The 20,799-nt window shown below is 47.2% G+C and overlaps 1 protein-coding gene across 2 annotated transcripts; it reads right to left on the minus strand.

The window, feature by feature from the left end:
- Window positions 1–399: 399 nt before the first annotated feature.
- TNFSF15 (TNF superfamily member 15) lies at window positions 400–20,598 on the minus strand. 2 transcript variants are annotated; one of them, XM_050319814.1, is made up of 4 exons: window positions 20,354–20,598; window positions 14,089–14,140; window positions 13,334–13,381; window positions 400–8,588 (listed from the first exon to the last, which is right to left on the minus strand). In XM_050319814.1, the coding sequence occupies exons 1-4, from the start codon at window positions 20,534–20,536 to the stop codon at window positions 8,161–8,163; spliced, it is 711 nt and encodes a 236-aa protein (XP_050175771.1). In that variant the 5' UTR covers window positions 20,537–20,598; the 3' UTR covers window positions 400–8,160. The 2 variants fall into 2 exon arrangements, with proteins under 2 accessions (XP_050175771.1, XP_050175772.1); XM_050319815.1 differs by lacking the exon at window positions 13,334–13,381.
- Between the last annotated feature and the right edge of the window lie 201 nt (window positions 20,599–20,799).

Genomic DNA, 20,799 nt, shown 5'->3' on the forward strand with positions numbered 1-20,799 from the left:
CTACAGTAATCTATAATATGAATTTAATCTATTAATGAAGATATAATAAAGCTATAATAAACATATTAATATATTAAAAATCAATAAATTTTATACTTTTAATAAAAGTACATAAATGAAACATCTAAAAATAATATAATATAAAAATATATAAAATTATATAAATTATATCCCCCCCAACCCTACATGTTTGAGCAAACACAATATATTTTGCCATGGGTAAATGTCTGCCCTTCCTGGCTGTAAATATTGAGCACTTGGTGGGTGTTTATTACAATAAAGAAACACTCAGGGATAAATATGAATAAAAATAATTTTATTTTTGTTTTGCTGTAAGACACAAAGTCCATTTTTAAAGAGCAGTCTATAAACTTCATTTCTAAAAGAAATAGCATCAATTGTAACAGTTCTAAACTTTATACCTCGAATTTTACAATTTCTGGTCCATAAAATCAGGACATCTCTGTGTACAGTACCAATAAATAAGCAGCAAACGCTTTCAGTGCGTTTTTTGACGTTTTAATATAAAACTCTACGATCAATGGAAGAACACCACTAGATTTGTGCAAGGAGGAGAGCAGCTGGAAAGCTCTTTTAGGTCATAATTCAGCAAAAAAACGCAAGCACTGGTGACTTCTCTTGCTCAATAAAGCAGGTTCTAATTTCTCTGGTGATGCCTTTTGTGCTGTCCCAAAGGATTTGGCAATAATACTTGGGAGGCAACAGGAATTTGGAAGTGTCACTGCAAAGTTCACACTTGGGAGGAGAATCATGCCCAAGGTTGGCAGCAGATCCCAAAAAGAATCCCAAAAGAAATGGAGCAGGGGGCTCTGGTTTCCTTGGAGAACCCTCCTGGCAGATGCCGGGTGGGTTAGGAAAGACATCCCTTACTCAGCCACCTGTCTGGGAGCAGAGGTTTTTATGGCATTGGACCTTCCTGATCCCTCCCACCCCATCTCAGCTCTTCCTTGGGGACAAAGTCTCCGTGCCCTGCCAGAGTGAACTCAAAGCTGGAAGCTGAACTGGGCAAAAAAGGGTCTTGGTGCAAGAACAAGGCTGAGAGGGAGCAGGTCCAGCTGGGGTTGGGCATTGCGGCCGGGAGAGTTAAACTCTCGTGTCCTGCCCTGGAGGAGGAATTTCATGGAGTAACAGCTTTAGAGGATGAAGGGGGAGTTCACCCTTCCCTCAAGATTCAGAAGTGTATTTGTACATCTAACCCCACCAACCTGGGAGTGGTGGTGCAGTGGAATCATCCCTTTTACCAAGAGCTCCTATTCCCTTCCTTGCATTTAGGTGCAAAACCCACTTTATACATCTCTCTGCAGCCCTGGGAGAGAAGCACCTCCAGAATCCCCCCCTTCCCTAGGACATGCAGAGAGATGTTCATCTCTTCACCCCCAATACCTAAAAATTTACTGAGAGTAGACCCCTTCTATTTCAGGTTTTAATTTAATTTGATTTAAGATTAAAGGAAGCCAAAGTGCAGCACAACGCTCACTGTGTGTGCCAGTGTGCTTAGACCACAAAGGAGGTGCCATCTCAAGTTATTTCCCTAAATGTGCAAAGCATGGAGTAAAATGGCAATAAAACTGAATTCTGCTTAGCTCAAGCTAAAATAGGAAATAATAATAATAAAATTATGATTTGCTTTTGCTGTTCTTTTAAGCGTGAGGTAGGTATTGGAGTTAGAAAAAATAAAACGAGAAATAACACAGTGTACTTTTGGTGTCACAGAGAAACTCAGCCTGACTCCCACTGTCTAATTAACTCTTGGCTGATCTACAGAGGCTGCTAATAAAACCACTCTGGGATTTGCTAGTGGGTGGAAAACCAGGATAAACAAATGTCCCCCATCAGAGTGTTCAAATGAAAACTTTCCTTGAGCCAGAGCACGGAGCCCTTAGCCAGAAACCTTCTTCTGCAGCAATTTAAATCTGAGCAATTTACTCTGAGCTCGAGCCAGGAAAACAAAATCAGTTTTGGAAATACAAAATAATATGCCCAGTGAGAGAATGTCTCTTAATTCTGTTTGTGGCAAGAAGGGCATTTGCATTGTTGGCAGCAGAGGAATTGCAGGTAACAGCACCCAGGATAAAGGAATACATATCCAGGGGGTGCTCCTGTTGTGCTGAAAGGGTAAGGACAGCAAAGCTCGAGCTGGAACAGGACTGAGGGGGCCTTCAAACAAGACTCTGACTCTCATTTGGCCAAAATTTCCTAGCTAGGTTGTGCCTGTCAGCCGGGAGCTGAGCAATTGGGAATTCCCAGTTCAATTCCCAAGCTGCCAACATGTTTTTATGCATGGTGGGAGATGGGAAAAACCCAGCTTTTTGGTCAGAGGGTGGAACTGTGGCTCCTGTCTCTTGTCTCTCTTGGGTCCTAAACCCCATGGGCTAAGAGTGAAGCCAAAATGGTTTCTGCTGTTCCCAGGGAATTGCCTTCCTTCAAAATAGACTAAAAAATAACAAAAAAGGAAGAACCAGCTGTTCCCTGAGCTGCAGGGTGGGACTGAGAAAGAAAACCTGCTCAAGCTTTACATTTTTGCCTCGTGAAATGCAAGTGTCTGTGTATTCCCAGGGGAAAGTCTGAATCCCAGTTCACTCTGGTGAGGGACCTCTATCGACATAAAATAAGGTTTATTCACACAGTAACACACAACAAAACAGGCTTCTTTGTACATCAGCATCACCCAGCTCCATCTCTTGGTTAGTGCTTTTGGAAGGGGACCAGGATCAAAAGTTGTCACATTAGTTAAGCCGCATTTTTATTATCATAAAATAGTCAGTTTTTCTGGTCGATACATATCAGTGCTGAGGCACAAGACAAGGCACAACCATTATAGAAAATCCTTTACAGTAGCAAAATGCTATACTGGTGTGTAACACCCAGATCTGGGCAAAGATCCTTGAGAGTTTCTGATTCTTCTAAAGAACGAATTCTCTCCTCGTTTCTCACCTGAAATGATGGGCCACCCAGGAGATAAACAAACCAAAGCACAGCGTGGTCAGTTATGACATGCAGGGGTGAAAAACGAGATCCCCTTCCAAAACTCTGGAATATCCCTGTGGAAAATTTCAGGTGGATTCCCCTTAATCCCTTCCTCGGTCCGTGGGGAAGTAGCCCCTTTGCATGGGGGGATGTTCATCACATCCACAGCCCTGGGACCTCCCACATCATCCCAGCAGCCTCCTCTTTGTCATTGGGGTTGGGTTTTACACCTCTAGGCCCTGCTCCTGCCAACATTCCTGTGCTGGATGGTCCAGGCAAGCACTCCTTGATTAGGAGGGTTCCTCCCATCGCGATGGAGTCGATGGAATGAGAACATTCCATCTGCTTTTCGATTTGAGGAATGTGGATTTTACCCCTCCCATCCACCAAACAGGAAAACTGAGCTCGTTTTTTTTCCCTTTGGGTTCTCCCTTTTCCCTTTAGCCACGTGCTCAGGGACTGGATACAGCACAGGTTCATGTTGGTAGGATTGCAGCTGCATTCCCTAGAGCTTGATTCAAATTTACTTCTGCATCAATGTGGAGAGAAAGTTAATGCCTATTTACCAATATTTAGTTTTTAAGGGGAAAGGAAGTGGGGGGTAAGCGAATTTTTTATCAGTTTGGGCTGTGTTTAGTGTTAGTTTTTTGGGGATCAAAGAGATTGGGGAAGAAAATTCATAAGATCTAAAATATTTTGAGCAGAGATAAAAAAATGTTTTGAGCAGTTGTTAAAAATAATAACAATCATCTGATATTTCTTCTTTCAATGGTTTTGTTCTCAAAAGTGCTTTCATTTTCTTTTCCTACAAAATGGAAAGGTCAAACCCTGAAATCACATATTTTACCTCCTCTAGCCCAAGCTGCCTATTTCATTCACCCTTTTTCTCCAGCTTCAATCCTTTTTCTGGTAATGATTTTAGTTTCAAAACCACCCGAAACAAATCACATGGTCAGTTGGACCCCAGATTTCAAGGTCACTGGTTCCCATGACCAGATTTCATCAGCTTCTCACTAACTTGAAAAAGCTGATGCAGAGACATTTCACATCTCCAGAAATGGTTTACATTAAATAACATTTTCTGATCCAATAAACACAAATTTCTGAGAACACTTGTGTCCTTAATTAGCCTTAAAAAAAAAATAAATCTGAGAATCCACACTTTAGGTTCAGTCTGGTGGAGATATTTCACTTTTAGCTTGACCTTTGTGTTACTTAAGTGGTTTGACTTCATGCCATTGATCTCTGTGGAGGAATATCTGGGTCAGAATCAGCCTCTGAATACTTATTATATTTGATGCTGTTCCAGAAACATTATTAGCACTGAGAAGGGGGGGAAAAGGGGGGAAAATTTCCACTGGGGGAGATGTGGGGATTAATATCCCTGCATCACTTTAAAACAAGTAATGCCAGAGATATTAATTTTATGCCATATAAATTGTGCTGAATGTGCTAAAAGCTGGTGTGTGTAACAGGGCTGAACTGGACTAAAATAAAACTATTCTAACTGGACTAAAATAAATATTTCTGTGCCATGGACAATGACTTGAGAGAGTCACACCTGCCTTGAAGCTTCAGCAGGAACCAATTTGCTTGTGAAGTTCATTGTTAGTGTACAGAGGGCACAAATAATGTGCTTTGTGCTAAAAAAGGCTGATTGTTGCAATGGGCTTGTAGAATGCCTGTGGAATATACACAAATATACATGTCTATGTGTATATACCAGAGAATTCCCAGCGCTGCATCCACCACTCCTCTCCCCCAGACCTCACATTCTCCATCACACAGCCCACCAGGATCAGCTGATGGTGACTGGATACAGTTTTTATGGAAATCTGCTGTCCAAGCCTACCAGGACTGGGTTGTGCCCTCAGAAAAATGCTACATCATCTCATCTCTAGGAAAAAAAAAGAACTTCCTGAGTTACTGGAACTGTTTCAGAATAAACAGAATTTCCACTCCAATTTTCTCCAAGGATAAACCAGAATTCATCCAATACAGCACTTCACAGAAGTTTTCCTACCTATTTCCTGGGATTCACCTGTCCTGGACAGGCCACTTTTAAATCTTCCCTGTATGAGATTGACCACATTGTTTTGTGTGCTCTGCAAGAGCTGCACATTTTGTGTTTTCATGAGTTCAGATCCTAATTTGGGCACACAGCCGAGGGGTGAGAAGCTCAGAAGGGTCCAGTGTGGGGTGCTGAGGGAACAATGCAGGAAATCTGAGACATGGAAAGGCTCAGGGTTTCCCAGAGAATAATTTTGTTGAGGTTTCACCAGGTTTTACCATGAGAGGAGGGGTCTCTGGGCAGTGAGAACAGCCCTGCCTTTAGGCTGAAGGGATACACAGGGAATAACTGCTCCTGCTTCAGCTTAAAAACAAGGACTGAACAGCTGGAGGAAACATGGGAATAAGGACTCAAAGATGGAAGAGAATCTGCCTAATAAGGACTTAAGGGGATCCTCTGGCCAGGAGTGTTTGTAGGATCGCTACCTTTACTTTCTGCCACCTGAACCTGTGCTGAGATGTCACTTTGAGCACTGGGGTTGACTCTAAGAGAGAAGTTTCCTGTAGGGAATGGCATTTGGATAAGGAGGTGTCCTTACAGGACAGGGCCAAGCAGGCAGGAAGGTGCCTGTGGGAGAAAGGAAATGAAGGACAAGTCAAAGAAAGGACAGGAAACCAAACTGTGATGAGGTTTGGATGAGGGGACACTGTGAAGGGCAGTGCTGTGAACTGGGCCCACAACGACTCAAGGAGAATCTGGAAGCAAGACAGACACTTGCTGAGGAAAGGAGGCCAGTCAGGATGTTCTCCTGGCTGCTGTCATGTGTTTGGTGCTGACTCAGGGCGGATAAAAGAGTGAAGGACTGCAGAATCTGGGATCCACAGTAGGGAAGGATGGCCAAAAAGCTTTTTGTTTTTAGATGATTTACTACATAAAAGACCTGCTAGTTTTCACATCAGCATGAAAGTGCTTACACTAAGCTATGAAGAGGCAGAAATCTGGCGTTGGCTGGACCTTCCCACCTCCTGCTTTGCTCCTCTCCTCTCTCCACCCCCAGTCTTGGCCTTTCTCTCTGCTTTGTGTTTCAGCTGCACTGCTGACTTTTCCTTGTCAGCTCAAACAGATCGTTATATGGGAATAAATTGTCTCCTGCTGGGCAGAGACTTGCAAAGCAGCCTGGTGGCACTGCTGCCTGCAGGATCACACATGGTTTTTACAGCTGGGCTGTCTCCACCTAAGAACTTCTCTGCCCAGTTCAGCTCCTCAGCTACAACCCCCATCCCCAGTGCTACACTAAGAGTGTGAATTTGGGCTCCACCATCACTTTGAGAGGGAATATCAGTTTAGGAAATCAAGCCTTGCTGTCATTTCTGGCCAAGAGGTGGAAAAAATGGAGGAAATCCCATGAGGTGAGGCAGGAAAGAGAAAGAGCTGCAGAGGGTGAAGCCTGGTGGTCTCAGAGCAGCTGGGTGTGAGACCTCCTGGAAGTTGTGCTGAGCTCATATATTTATCTAAATATTACAATCAAATGTGTTTGGGGCACGCCCCAAAATTCAATAGGATTCCTTTGGTTGACTCCAGTGGAAGCTGGACCACCACAGCCTGGGTAAACAGAGGCACCTGCTTCACAACAAGATGTTGTTAATTTGAAGTTCCCTGTTTTCAGCTGTTCAGTTTTAAGGAAGGTGGCCACTGTAAGAACAGCCACTGAAAGTCCAGATCTCTGAGCCCATGAGTCATTGCCAGGGATGAGTTTGCTGCAGGAGCAGAGGGAAAGCTGGGGAGTTTCCCTGAGGAACAGTAAGGACTATGCAAATAAACAAGTGCAGGGTGGCAAGTGAGACACTCCTGAGCTCCTCACCTGCCCCTGGCACACCAAGAGCGTGTCTTTGCATCCTTTGACCTTGTGGAGGGACAGCTGGTGGTCAACCTTCACCCCTTGAGGTCAGGGGACCACCACTGGCAATGGCTGCAAGGGGAAGCACCAAGATTTCTTTAGCTGCTTCACTTGCTTTGCATTAACCATAATGGAAAGCAGATTATTGCAGAGGTTTTTCCCTCCAAATCTCAGTGGCTGGTTTAAAAGTGTGCAGCATTTTGCTGTGTGTCTCTCTCTGCCTTGATTTTTTCTGGTTTCCTAATCTTAGGAGCTGGAGGGGGAGATTCCACTTTCACTCCGTTGATGTGTGTTCCCTACATCTTTCACATAACATTTGGAGGCTGAGTGTTGACTTAGAAAACTGTAAACAAATTTTTTTTTCTGTTTTTCTTTCTTTTTTTTTTTTTAAAAACAAAAATTTCAAATAGCGGCTGCAAACCACAAGATATAATTTTAATCTACTTTACAGGGAAGTTGGAAGGGATTAATTAAGCAATTAATAATTCACCTGAGCTTTATGTTAGTGCAAAGTACTGAGCAAATCTATTCATAAGGAAATTATGAAAAGTCATTACCTTTTAGAACCAAGTAGCTGAAGAAGAGTCATGCAAAACTATACTGGAAGTGCTGGAGAAAGTTCAAACCACTTTTTGTTTCAGAGCTGAGGAAATTGTACATTGGAGGTGGAAATAGTGATGGAGCTTAGCTGCAATATTCCAGATCAACATTCCTACCCACAGGCATCAACTGTTCCTCCTTAGCTTACAAAGTTTTGAAGATCTTTCAGCCCTTACTTTCAAAAGTGCATTTTTTTCCTCCAACCAGACTTTCATTTTTTTGTTGTGTTTATTTTTTTTGTTTTTCTTTGTTTGTTTTTTGGTTTGGTTTGGTTTTTAATTTGGTTTTGGTTCTTTGTTTTTCTTTGGTTTTGTTTGTTTTGGGGGTTTTGTCTTTGGTTGTTTTTTTTTTTTCTTTTGTTGTTGTTGTTCTTTTTTTGCTGGTTCTGGTATGGTTTGGAGGTTTTTTGGTTGGTTGGGTGGGTGGTTTTTTTTTTTCCTTCTTCTTTTTTTAGTGAGTTTTTTTTTGGGTTGTTTCAGTTCAAGCTGCAGCTTCAGCTTTCCCTACCCATTAAATGAAGGCTCCCTTGAGCTGCAGGGGGTGATGGTACAGAGGAGGGACACAGCAGGAATCGCACCCCAACACACACCCAACAAAGCCAAAGTCCAACGAGGTCCCCCCAGGGCCCTGAAGGGAAACCCATCCCCCAGCTGCTGCCAGAAACCTACAGCAAAAAGGCCCCAAAGAAGGTTTTGTGCTCTTTGGTGTAATCCACCAGCTTGATGTCGCTGACGTTGACCATCAGCTTGTCCCCCACTTCCAAGGAGACCACAGCTCCCAGATAAATGGGCTGGAACCAGCCATTCCAGTTCTCACTGAGGGTCTTGGTGCCTGTCAGCAGCTGGGTGGGCTCGGGGTAACTGTCAGTGACCTTGGTGATGATCTCAGTGACAGAATTGGGTTTACTGTGGCTCTCAATGGGCCCTCGGAACGTGACCTGAGCATAGACATAGTAGTCCCCAGACACAGGAATCACCAGAGCGTTGCTGGAATAACTCAGGTTGTTCTTGGTAAAGGCCAAGCCTCGCTTGTCTTCCCACTGCAGGATGGGCAGGTGGTTCCCCACGGCTCTGCTGAGGTCTTGTCTCTTCACTGTGGGAGGAAGAGAGAGGGAGAGGAGGTGGGTTAGGTCACTGCAGCCAGGGCTGTGCTGCTGGATGAAGGGGGCAGCTCTGCTCCAGGGGGCACAAAAGATCACCCTCAAACAGGGTGATCAAAATAAGGACAGAAACGTTCCTATTTCACAGCTTGAATTGGCTGCAGGCCAGCTGTGCAGTGGGATTCGGATTTTCCCGATGTAATTTGATTTTACCAAAAGCTCAGAAGACCCTCCCTACTGTGCTGGCAGAATGTCCACAATGTGTCACCAAGCTCTGACACACTCGAGCTTCCCTTCCTGCCAAGTTGCTCCCTGAAGGTGGCTGAGCTTTCTCATCCTCAGGCTTTTCTTCCTGAGTGCTCTCAATCAAATCTTTTACTGTAGCTTTGCCTTTGTGTCGCTGGATTTTATCAGAAGCTCAGAAGACCCCACTGTGCTTCAAGAGGCTCAATTTTGAAGCAGCACATTATATTTAAAACCATTTTTAACCCTTTTTTTTTTTTTTAAAATGCCTTGCTGGGACAAAACACTGAGCTTGGTGTCACTTAAATGTCATTCACACCACAGCCAGGAGAACAAGCCTTAGTACTTGCACATTTTTCTGCAGGGAAGCAAGAGTTGTCTCTGCTCTTCACTGGCCACCACATAAAATCGTGGTAAAACACCAAGTGTTGTGGTAAAACACAGGCAGTGGAAAGGAAGAGGAGAAAAACCATCAAGATTCTGCCAGGTATTAAAATGAACCTGGAAAATCAATGATGGATGCTGAGGATGACTGAGGGAACTGATTTCCAGGAACTGAGACCTTTTTAATGAACTTGAGTTATTGTTTAAAGTTAATTTGATTCAGTAGTTGGGGAAGGGAGGGGGTGTGTGCATGGGCAGGAAGACAAACAGAATGCAGGGAAGGGAAGGCTTTGAAATTCCTTTGGCAATAAGCATGAGGTTTATCCTGGGTGAGATGAGATTTGGAAAAAGGAATGTTCTCAGCTCCCAGGGGCATCCATTCCCCTTCTTGTCTAGCAATAACTAATCCATAAGGAGCCCAGAAGGTGCTGGGAGAGCAATTCCTTGCATATTCTCTGAGTAGCACAACAAAATAAAGCCCTTTTTTTCCAGCCTGGCTGTCAGTGCTGCTGAGGTATCAAACCTTTCTGATCTTTCCCCAGGAGGCAAAGAACACAAGGAGAGTGTTTCTGTGTGTGGAACACACATGGGGATTGTGGGAACAAGCCAAGCTAAATTATGGAAATTTATAAGGACTATGATGTTTAGAACCAAAGGAGCTTTGCCTGATCCAGAGAGAGAGGAATAAAAGAAAGTAAAAGTGAAAGTACTCATGGTCTGCCTTCCTCCTCATCCACCTCTGGGTGTCAGGGACTGATCTGAGTCCTGGCAGAAGCTCAAGGAGCTTGGAGTCACTCTAAGATTTACAAGAGCTTGGGGTAACACATCAGAGAGCAACTCACAGCAGAGGAGAGCTTGTTTGAGATGGGAAGGATCAGAATATTTCCAGAAAATGTCCTGGGCTCTTTTCCATCTTGGGAATTTTGGTGTGTGTGGGGGGGAATTGAAGAGAAGCTGCCTGTGAAATACTCCTGTCTGTGCAGATGACGCATTTCAAATGTCAATGACACTCAATTCCCCAGCGTTTCTTATAACTAATAGGATCTCAAACGAAGTACATGATTTCAAAACTTCGAGAATTAGGCAAGAATTAACAATTATAACCTCCCTTTTTTTGATAAATCTCACTCTATTTGAAGCTCTCTATTTTCAAGTTAATTAATTTTCCCCGTTCTTTCAATACTGGTCAAGAGGAAAAATACATGTTCAAGTGGTACAATACATATTCAAATTGAATATGATGTTGAAATACTTGTTCAGGTGCCTTTGAATACAATACAGATCCTTTTCTAGCAGAGCTTGCACTTTGCACTTGCCATTTATTTACTAATTTCATAAAATATGGATCTACACTTCCTTCAAACATATCTATTGTGCTGATTCTCAAGGTAAGTAAAATCTGCTTTCAATAAGGGATTCATTACTACAGTTCCTCCCACTATAAATTTCTGGCTTCCCTTATTTCTCCTGTCCCCAAATCCCTTTTGGTCTAGTCCCTGGCTGGAGAATCCCTGTTACTTGTCAGATTTTGAGCATATTTTTGTGGAACTTGGATGCTTTCTCAAATTCTGAGCCCTCCCCAATGTGAGAGTCTAATCCTGAACTCTGCTCTGGGGCTCAGCAAGAGATCTGAGTCTGAACCTCCTGTTGTAGTAAAGCCCTTGTACAACAAAATCCTGTGTCTGCAGGGTTTCTGCTGCTCAAATTCATGCCCTGAGTATTTAACAGAGCCCTTAAAAGCTGCTTTGGAACAGAAGGTGATGCTCTCCCCAGATTTCGTGATGTGCTTGGGTAGCATTGCACACGGTCAGTGTGAGCCAGGAACCGGATGGAATTTTTCCCTCACGGGTCACCCAGCTGAGCCACAGGCTGGTGACAAGAAAGAAGAGTTGCTGGTCTTCATCTTGACCCAAAGTGCAACCAGGTAAGTGGAGAGGGGATGGTGGCAGGGATGGAGCAGTCAGAACCACGGGGACATCAATGGGGATGGAGAAGAGTCTGAGCTGGGTATTCCCATGGCTCCTGCCATTGCTCACTAGGTATAACCACCCAGGGAGAGGAGACCTTGGTGCCAGTTTGGATAAGCTCAAAATGCTCAGTGTGTGTGTTAAAAAGGCCAAGAGCAGGTGGAGAATTCTTTATAAAGAACAGAGACCAAAATATCGAGTTGTTGATGCCAATTCAGTGGCACATTCCCATGGAAATGCTCTGGCTACTTCTCATTCCTCTCACTGCCCTGCTCTCACCTTCAGAAATCCATCCCTAAAACTAGAAAATTACAGAGAGAAGGGAGATCTGCAGAAGATTTCCTACAGGTGAGGGTTTGTAGTCTCCCACTTCCACTTTGGGAATGGCACCTGAGCTTCAGGAATGCAACAACCAGGGGAATAATTATTCCTTTTACTCTTTCTACGACAAGTTGTGATTTCTGAGAAAAGAAAACCAGGGTGGAACCCAATAAATTATTGTGCACAGAGTTTGATATAACAGGAAATGTTTTCTGACTGCAACGTGCTGTTAAGCTTGGAAACTCATTGTCACGGGGTCCAGCACCAGAAATGTGTTTGGGCCAAGAAAAGGTCAAAGATAAGTTCGTGGATTCGGGATTCCCTGATGCCTACACAACACAGCAGGCTGGGTGTGGGTTTTCTGCCCAGAAAGGAGACATAAAACCCCCTTAATTGTCTCTTTTCGTGCTCCTTGCTGTGGCAAACTGTGCCGAGAGGATGGGCACAGCCCCAGGGAGGCTGCTTGGGAATGGTGGTGAAGGAATTTTGATCAATATGGGGCCTGAGGAAACTTGAAGAAAGCTGTTGGGTGATTCCCTGTGGCAACTGGGCTTTTGTGCAACCCAGGGGAGTTCCCTGAGCAGAGCAGTGTGTGGCTGCTCCTCTGAGTCACTGCACCAGGAGCTTCTGGATCTCTTTGGCCACAGAGTCTCCCTTGGAAACTCGAGCAGAAAGGGTCCTTTTGCTCCTGCAAAGGTGCACTTGAGCAAAGATGGGATTTTGGACAAGGCCAGGTCAGTTTTGGAGCTCTGGAAACCCCCATGTGGCAAAGGGATGGGGACCATCAGGAGGGAGCTTGAGGGTTAGGGAGTGAAAACTGTGCTGGGAAAGGAATCAGCCCTGAGCTACTGACTGATCGAACCCTGGAGGTGGGTTTGTGTGAAGGTTTGTGTGAAGGAACACACCCTGTCCTGCTTCAGGTTGGAAAGGGCACCCTGGGGCAACACTCAGGGGTTTGGGGAAGCCTCTGCACTGAGCTGGACTTCAGGGAGGTATAAATTGCCTCAGGCCAGCTGGAAAATCCTTCAGCGCTTTCCTCTCTTCTCTGGCAATACCCGAATTTTGCAGGTGGGTGGAGCTGGTGAGGATGGAGCTGGAGGATGTCTCAGGGCAGTGACAGCCCTCAAGGCTGAAGTGGGGAGATGGGGACCTTGCAGATGCTGGCAGCCCCTCAGGAAGGCATGGAATGACTTTGGAAAGGCATGGCAACCCTTTGGAAAGGCATGGTAGCCCACCCTGCAAGAGGGCTGTGTGATACCACCTGCCCAACACAAGATAAAGGGTTTGGGGGGTTCAACCTGGCATTACCCTTCCTTGCTTGCTCTGATATTAGAGATGATCTCACTGGAAAGAGGGAGGGATTTGATGGGAATATGATATATGTGACCCAAGCCAGGCCTTGCAAAAAAATAAGGGCTAAAACTGGCCTTATTTGACCTGTTTATGCTACAAATCTGGTAGTTCTTGCCAATTCACTGCTCCATGAGGGCTCACTTGAGCTCCTTCCCCTGCCTTTTTTGGGGCATTCAGTAGACCTCTGGGATATCAGGGCACTTGTTTAAGCTCAATTACAAGAGCTGCTCATTCAGTGGAAGAAACAGCTTGGAAAAGTGGTGACATTTCTGTCCTTTCCCTCCCTTGTGGGCCCTTTCCTACAGACACAGCCTGCACTCAATCTGTCATGGTCAGCAAGGCAAAGCTGATGGTTATTTCCCCCCTGTTTCCTGCAACACCTGATGCTATCAGATCCATGCAAAACAAGGTTATTGCACCACAGCATCCGTAAAACCCCCAGGAAAGGCTTCAGTTTGGAACAAATTTACCTGTCAGGTGAGCTCGGGGCTTCTCTGCACTGGAAAGTGTGTCTGTAACTGAGGGGGAAGAAAAATAAAAGGTGTAAGGGTGTTTGCTGCTGTTCAAATCATAGAATCAGAGTCTCCAGCTCCTGGCTCTGCACAGGATACCCCAACAATCCCACCCTGTCCCTCAGAGCGTTGTCCAAACCCTCCTGGAGCTCTGGCAGCCTTGGGGCTGTGCCCACTGCCCTGGGGAGCCTGTTCAGTGCCAACCACCCTCTGGGGGAAGAAGCTTTTCCTAAGTCAACAAAATGTGAGTGGTGATGGTGACACCAAGGAAATGTGTGCAGGCCCTTTCCATTTCCATAGGCAGTCAGGAATTACTGGCTGTGATCTCTTATTGACACCACTGAGGTGATAAAATCACTTTGCAAACGAGTTTGTCAGAGCTGCTGGAGGGGGAACAGAGGTGTGGTGTGGAGATTTTGGCATGAAAGGGCTCCCAAATCCCTGCTTTTGTATGTTCAGGGGGTTACACTGATCCTGCAGAGCTGCAGGGGAGCTCTGTGCCTGCACTAGACAGAGTACAGCCCCGGGGTTAGAAATGCTCCCCCACTATGCCCCAGTTACCTCCCTGCACCTCTCACCCAGGCTTGCCTCTGTCTGCCCTGGTTGTTTGGAGGGAGGGATTAGGATTAGGGTGGGGAGAGCAGGAGGCAGCAGAGTGTGCTGGGATTGTGTCCAAAGGTGCTGGGATGGGGGGGAAGGTCTGGCAAACTTACCAGCAGCTACTGCCCGTTGCTTCAGAAAGAGGGAGCCCCTCTCCTCTGGGACCTGCAGGAGAGATTTACCAGCAGTTAGCTCAGGGCTCCAGGAGGAACCTCCACAGAGGGGCTTGTCTGAGTCATCCCAGAGAATGGAATGTGCTACAGCAAGTCAGAGAGTTCAACTAGAGCTGTCCTGAAAAGTGAGGAGCCCTGACAAGGCTTTGCAAATCTCTGCAAGAGATTTCTGCTGTGGGTTTGAAACTGCGCCTCTGAAAGGGTGCCAGAGACAGGACCTGGGCTCTTGTGGCGGGGGGTTTTGTTAAATTCCAGTCTGGATGAGCCCTTGGTAAAACTGGGAGAGGCCCAGCAGAGTGGGCAGTGGGAATTAGGCATTACTAACCCTCCTCTGGGGTGGTGACTCCACCCAGCACTGCTGGAGCTCCTTTGCTGCTCATTCTCCTGCCCCTCAGTCCATGCAGAGCAACGTGGGCAATACTCCCCTGTGCCTCAAGACTTGCCAGGTCTGAGCCTTTTCTGTCCCAAAGGTTCACCCATAACAAAGACACTAATTGAGGTGCATCAGCTGCACCTGCTTTTCACACACAGAATCAGCCAGGTTGGAAAAGACCCCTGAGATCATCGAGTCCGACCTGTGGCCAACACCACCTTGTCTTCTAGACCGTGGCAGTAAGTGCCACTTCCTGCATCAGTCTGGTTTCAGACTGCAGATGTGTTGCCTCGGATGCTGGGTGACCTGCTGGGCGGACAGAGAGGAGCTGAGCAGGCCTGAAGGGAGCAGCTGGCAGAGGGTGAGCTCAGCACTGTGCCAGGGGAAGGCAGGGTGAGCTCATCCTTCCTCGGCTCTCACCTCCCAGAGCCCAGAACTCACACCCCCCTCTCCTGCAGGGCATGGCCCTGGTGCCTCTGAGGTGGAGGTGGAGCAGCTCACAGGGGCTGTGCTGCCTGCCTGGCACGCTCCTGCCAGGGCTGCTCCTCCCGAGTCACAGCCGGGCACTGCCACGTGCCAGCTCCGAAGGGAGGATGCTGCAGGATGCTGACTCTGGATCCATCTCCCCGGGCTGTGAGAAGCACCCCTGGTGCCACAGCAGGGAGCAGCCAGTGTGGGATGTGCAGCCAGCTCAAGGCTGACTCCCAGGGATGTGGGGAGCCCCCATCGCACTTATCAGAGCACACTGGGTTGCTGTGGTTTGGTTTATGGACAGTTCCCAAAAATACACTGAATAAACTGCCACTGGCCAGCCTGCAGCAAAGGATTGGATGCATTTTTAATAAACAGGCTGGAGCAGAATTAGTATGGAGATGTTGGAGCTGTCTGCTGGTGGCTGTGTCTCACACAGCTTGAAATACTGCAGGAGAAGTGGAAAATAGGTAATTTATGTTACAGGAGAAGTAGAAAATAGATTATTTATATTAGCTGGGGGAAGGAGAATGTTTGTGGAAGAAGAATCAGGCTGCCTGGGTTTGGGGACTGCTGGCCACTCTGGTAATTTGATGTTTTACCACCAGTAAACATCCATGTTTACTGCAGAAAACTGTAATTTCTACAAGAGTTGCTCCAGTGTGTTTGGAAAAAAATGCAGAAGAAAAACAGCAGGAAAATCCTCCTTATTTTTCCCTCCCTTACCCACACATACATCACCCCAGCAGCCTCCTGCTCTGCTGAAGTGCCCTCTGGCAGAGGTGGTGGTGGGAAAGCTCAGGGTAGGGCTGAGGGAGAGTTGTGGTGGAGATGTCAGGGCCTTTCATTGTGTCTGAGGACTTTCTCCAAGATCCTGGTGCCTAAACATGTCTGTGCTGTTGATGTGACACAGTCACAGCCAGGTGACTTTGTCCTCAAGATCAGGACTGAGGGTTTCCCTCACACTCTGCCCTCTCTTTCATCCACACGGATCACAAATAACGGTGTAAATATTCCTATGATATCTATTCCTACACAGTTACCAAGTGACATATTTTCTAGCAATGATAAGTACTGCAAGGAGCTGTAAATGAACCACAAACCTACATTTAAGGCTGGAACTTCTGGGGAACTGTTTGTGTACTTGAAACCTAATTTCTGCTGACGTACTTCAGATAAACTTGGATGTTGCAATACAAACAGAGGTGGTGGTGGTGGGGAAATGGGAAGGAGAGCAAGAAGAATTCTGCTCCTTTGTAAAAGGTAACAAAATGGTTTTGTTTAAACCTAAAGCTCCCTGTTTCCTAAGAAATCCAGATGGAAACTCCAGGTGCAGGAGCTCCTTCACAGATGCAGTGGGATGCAGATAGAGCAGGGTGCTGCAAGGTGTGAAGTTATCCTGCTGTTGGCAAAGCCATGGCTGTTCTTTTTATTCCTAACTGTGCTATTTGATAAGGATAAAAATAGAAATCTCTCACAGAAAATGTTTTAGCACCAGGCAATGCTACACAATGAGCAGGTGTCAGTAATATTTGTCCCAAACAGGCACAGATGTTGTACATTGATGGTGAACAGAGCCAAGCAGCAGGAGACAACAGATAATTTTACACAATTGGTGCTTTTCTCTCTTTTCCTTTCTTGCTGAAAAGTTCACAGCCTTGCTTCAGTTTTCCCTTTGGTTACTGGGGAGAGACCAACCAGCCCTGAGTGATGCTGAAAATCCCACCTTGCAGCTGACTCACAGACACCCTGGACAGGCAGCTGTTACCCTCGAGGCATGTATGCAAAACACTTCCAGATGGTTTTGGTGCCAAGACTGTCCAAAAGCCCCAGTGCATTTATACCCAGATATTGCTAAACCCAAAAAGAAAGGCTGAACACCCCCTGTTCGTGTGCTTTGGCTCTTGAACCTCTGGACAGGGCCAGGGGTATCCATCAGAGAGCAGTGTGGGAAAAGCAGCTGGCACTGCAGGCAGAAGGATTAATAAACAAAACATCCCCAGCACCTCCATCCACTCCATTTTTTTGCACAGGACACTATTTGACAGGTCATATGTGGTACACAGAGCCAAGTTTTGCTCGCTCCAGAGATGCTGCATGGCCTGGGCTGGGCATCTTTGGTAGGGACCTGTCCAGTGCCAGTAAAAACTGGCATCAGTAAGAACATTTTGGCTGGACAGTAGTGCCCAGGGGAAGCCTGGACCCAGGGCACGTGCTCTTGGCCTTCTGTGCCCACAAGGGCCATGTGCATCCAGCAGCAGTGGCCACTCAGGAGTTTTGCTGCTGCTCTTGGAAGGGCAATCCCAACACCTGAGCTCATCCAGGGGCAATGCTCCCTGCTCCTCCCCAGGCATTTCTCCCTCCCTCCACATCAGGAAGTCATTTCAGGGTCTCTTTCCCATATGGGCAGATCTTTTCTGAGCTTTGTTGCCAGATTTCTGACTTCCTTTGGGACAGGATCCAGGTGGAGCTGCTGGGACTTTTCAAGTCCCTCCTGCACTGCAACAGCTCCCTTCTCCATTGGCAAGCTGCCATGGCACAGACATGGCACACAGGTTCCCAGGCAGCCCTTTGGACAGGCTTTGGAATGTCTCTCTGGGGTCCTGACATGCCAAGGATTCCAGGAAAATAAACCCAAGTTTCTTTCCAGGCCATAGGATTGGATGCTCTGCTTTCCTGGGTCAGCTGAGCAGATTGCTGAGGCAGCCAGAAATTCTCTTGGCTGCTGAGCTGCTCCTTTGAGACATCTGTGAACTCAGACTGAAACTTGGCTTCCCTTTGGGGAAGGATGAACAGCACTCCTAGACCTTCCTCTGGAAGGGCATTATTACAGCCTTTATATAGATTTCCTGCTAATAACACAAGCTATGTGTTAGTATTTAAATAACTCTATTTCCTCACCTCACTCTGTCTTGGAGCATAAAAGAAAGTGATTTCTCTTTCCAAAAGGAGCAGTGCAGTGAGCCTGGAAGGTGTCCAGGGAATCCATCATCAAACTTGAATTATTCATCCAAGACTCACTGTACCACAACAGAGACAGAAAACTGGTGGCTCACACATGTTGTAATGACATAACTTGCCCTGCTTTTTCCTGAAAGGGACATTTCCAGAGGAAAGGTGAGTTTGCATCCCTTCAGAGGCAGGAGGTGACACCATGTGCACCCACACAGAGGCAGAGATGACCAAACTGCCTCACCCTACAGGCAGAGTGCCAGGACATACACACCCCTGTTGCACAAACCTCCCCTTCTCCTCCTCCTTGCTCCAGGAAGGGCTCACTCAGGAATTTACTATGTTTTCTTCTCACATGCTGAGTCCCTCCCTCCTCCCAGGACTGTCCCCAGAGCACCAGAAGGTGACAGTCCAAGCATGTGAGTCCTGGAGCAATGAGAGGGCTCCTCCCATGGGCTCTCTGCTGTGAGGGTCAGCAAACCAATGCTCATCTGGGGCAAACTGGGGTCTGTCCACTGGTCCCAGCATGCCCAGGGCACCCAAACCCCAAAACCAGTGCCACAGAGAGCTCTGACACACACATCTGGTCCCAAGAGTCTTGACTGGGGCTATCAATGGAGCACATGAGGAAGGAGCCATTTAGCAATCCAGTTCTAACTTCAAATGCAAAAGGAGATGCAAAAAGACATTTTCCCAAGAAACATTCCCATGGACTGGAACAGCAGAGCTGCAGGACTGAGCTCCTGTGTTCAGTGTGTGACATATCTCTTTAGGGACTTTACAGAAGGCCACACAGGCAGGCAAATCCACCCATCTGCCCTTTCCTGCTGGACAGCACTGATGGTAGAGCCAGAAAACAGGAGAATGAATGAAAAACTGAGAACAGGAGGGAGCCAGCTGGGGTGCAGCTCCTCCCACTGCACAGCGGGCACCCAGCCAGCCCCATGACTTTCCTCTTCCTCCCTGGGACTCACAGAGGTTGTAAGTCATCTGATCACCTCATTACATCACTGTGGGAATACTGCGTGCTGATAACTGGGTGCACATGCGTGGGTCCAACAGCAGGGCAGCCCGGGGCTGGAGCGGCGCTCGGGGCTGGCTGACGTTGTGCTCTTCCTCTTAAGAGGCCAAGCCCACTCATAAAAATACCTTTCTCTGCTAGCTCTGCCAACGGGATCAAGAGCCAGGAACACGTCAGACTGATCAAACAAGCTCACGCTTTGTTATTCTTTCACTCTGTTTCGAGGCTGAACTGCTGCGCTCTGTACAACCTCAAACAAAGCCCAGTGCAGCTGAGAGTGTTCACCTCGTGTGCACCCGCTGGCCTCGACAGCAGCGGCAGGGTCAGGGCAGAAACACATTTCACACATGCAAGGAACTGGCAGATTTGACAGAAGAGGTGCCCCACAAGGCTGCACAAAGTTAGAACCAGGTAACACAGAGGATGCTGCGCTTGGGAATGAGCTCGGGGTCAGCCAGGGCCTGGCACCTCCCTGCACAGCTCTCACACATCCCCAGGCTAAACAAGGTTAGGAACCTGCCTTCAAGGCCTCTTCCTAACCCTGCTCCTTTATCCTAAATAAGCTCCTAACAAGCACACTAATTAGCTGGGGGATTGCAGAGCCGAAGCTAAAATTCTGCAGACATACACGCACCCTACTGGCATGGGGCAGTCCTGCTGAACTCACAGTCTCCCGTGGGAATGGGCACTTGCAGACTGGCACCAGAAGGGATGGAGCAGCATGAAAGAGTGTTAGAAGCAGCACAGCATGAGCTTGCATGGCTGGGAGCAAAGGGAGTGTAGCTGTCAAGGGAGAAAAGCTGAGAAGATCCCTGAATCCAGAGAGAGTTTTAAGGGAGAGTGAAAAATAGGGAGCGAAATTTAGGGCCAGACTCCTCGTCTCGGATCAGATCTCTGCAGAAGTTTGCATTAATAATACACAAGAACTGTCAGCCCAGTGATGGGTGACTGACCCACTGACATCACAGCCCCGTCAGGGAAATCAGACACCGGGAGGGGAAGTCTCAGATTTAACCCGAAAGAAGGGAGGAAAACGAGCTGTAGTGCGAAAATCTGGCTGAAATCAGCAGAGAGACACTGATTTACATCAACTAGTGTTCTTTTAAGCACTGCCTGCAGCATGCCAATGAAAGTTTTAAAGCCATGCACTCTAACGTGACCTCAGTGAAATTAAGGCAAGAACAGGAACCGTTAGTTAAAAAGTCCGAATCACAGAATTCTGAGCAATAATACGATTTATCCCAGGTGTTTTTTCTCAGCATAAGGAAAGAGGAACGTAACAGTGAGCCTCACACGTTCCCTTTTAAACACGAGAAACTCGTCCAGAGAGTTAAAAGAACCGAACAAACGCAGCCCTGGAGGCGCAGGACGAGGTGCGAGCGCCTTACCTGGCTGCCGCAGGAGCTGGGGGCTCGCAGGTTTCCAACCAGCAGGTAGGCGATGGGCAGCATGAGGACCATCACCGAGAGCAGGCACAGCAGCACCGCGCACCGCATCCTCCTCAAATCCTTCCTGAGGTGCATCCCAGAGCCTTGGCTGGTCCCGGGAGCCGCTGGCGTTATCTCGACCATGCCCTCTATGGCAGCGCCTGCCGGGCGAGATGCTCTTCCTCAGCTGGGAGCTGGGGGACGGCAAAACCTCCTCTGGCGTCTGCCCTGCATGGAGACCCCCATTAAATAAGAGCTGCTCCGAGTGTGGGAAGGCTCCGACACACACACACACACTCACGCACACCCCCCCTCCCTCCCGAGGAATGCACCGCCTACAATAGAAACCCAAGCGCGGGGATCGGGAGCTCCGCGGCTCCCCGCGCTCCCTGCCCGCTCCCTGCCTC

Source organism: Myiozetetes cayanensis, unplaced genomic scaffold (assembly GCF_022539395.1).
Source record: "Myiozetetes cayanensis isolate MyiCay16 unplaced genomic scaffold, myiCay2020 scf23, whole genome shotgun sequence".
NCBI classification, from domain to species: domain Eukaryota; kingdom Metazoa; phylum Chordata; class Aves; order Passeriformes; family Tyrannidae; genus Myiozetetes; species Myiozetetes cayanensis.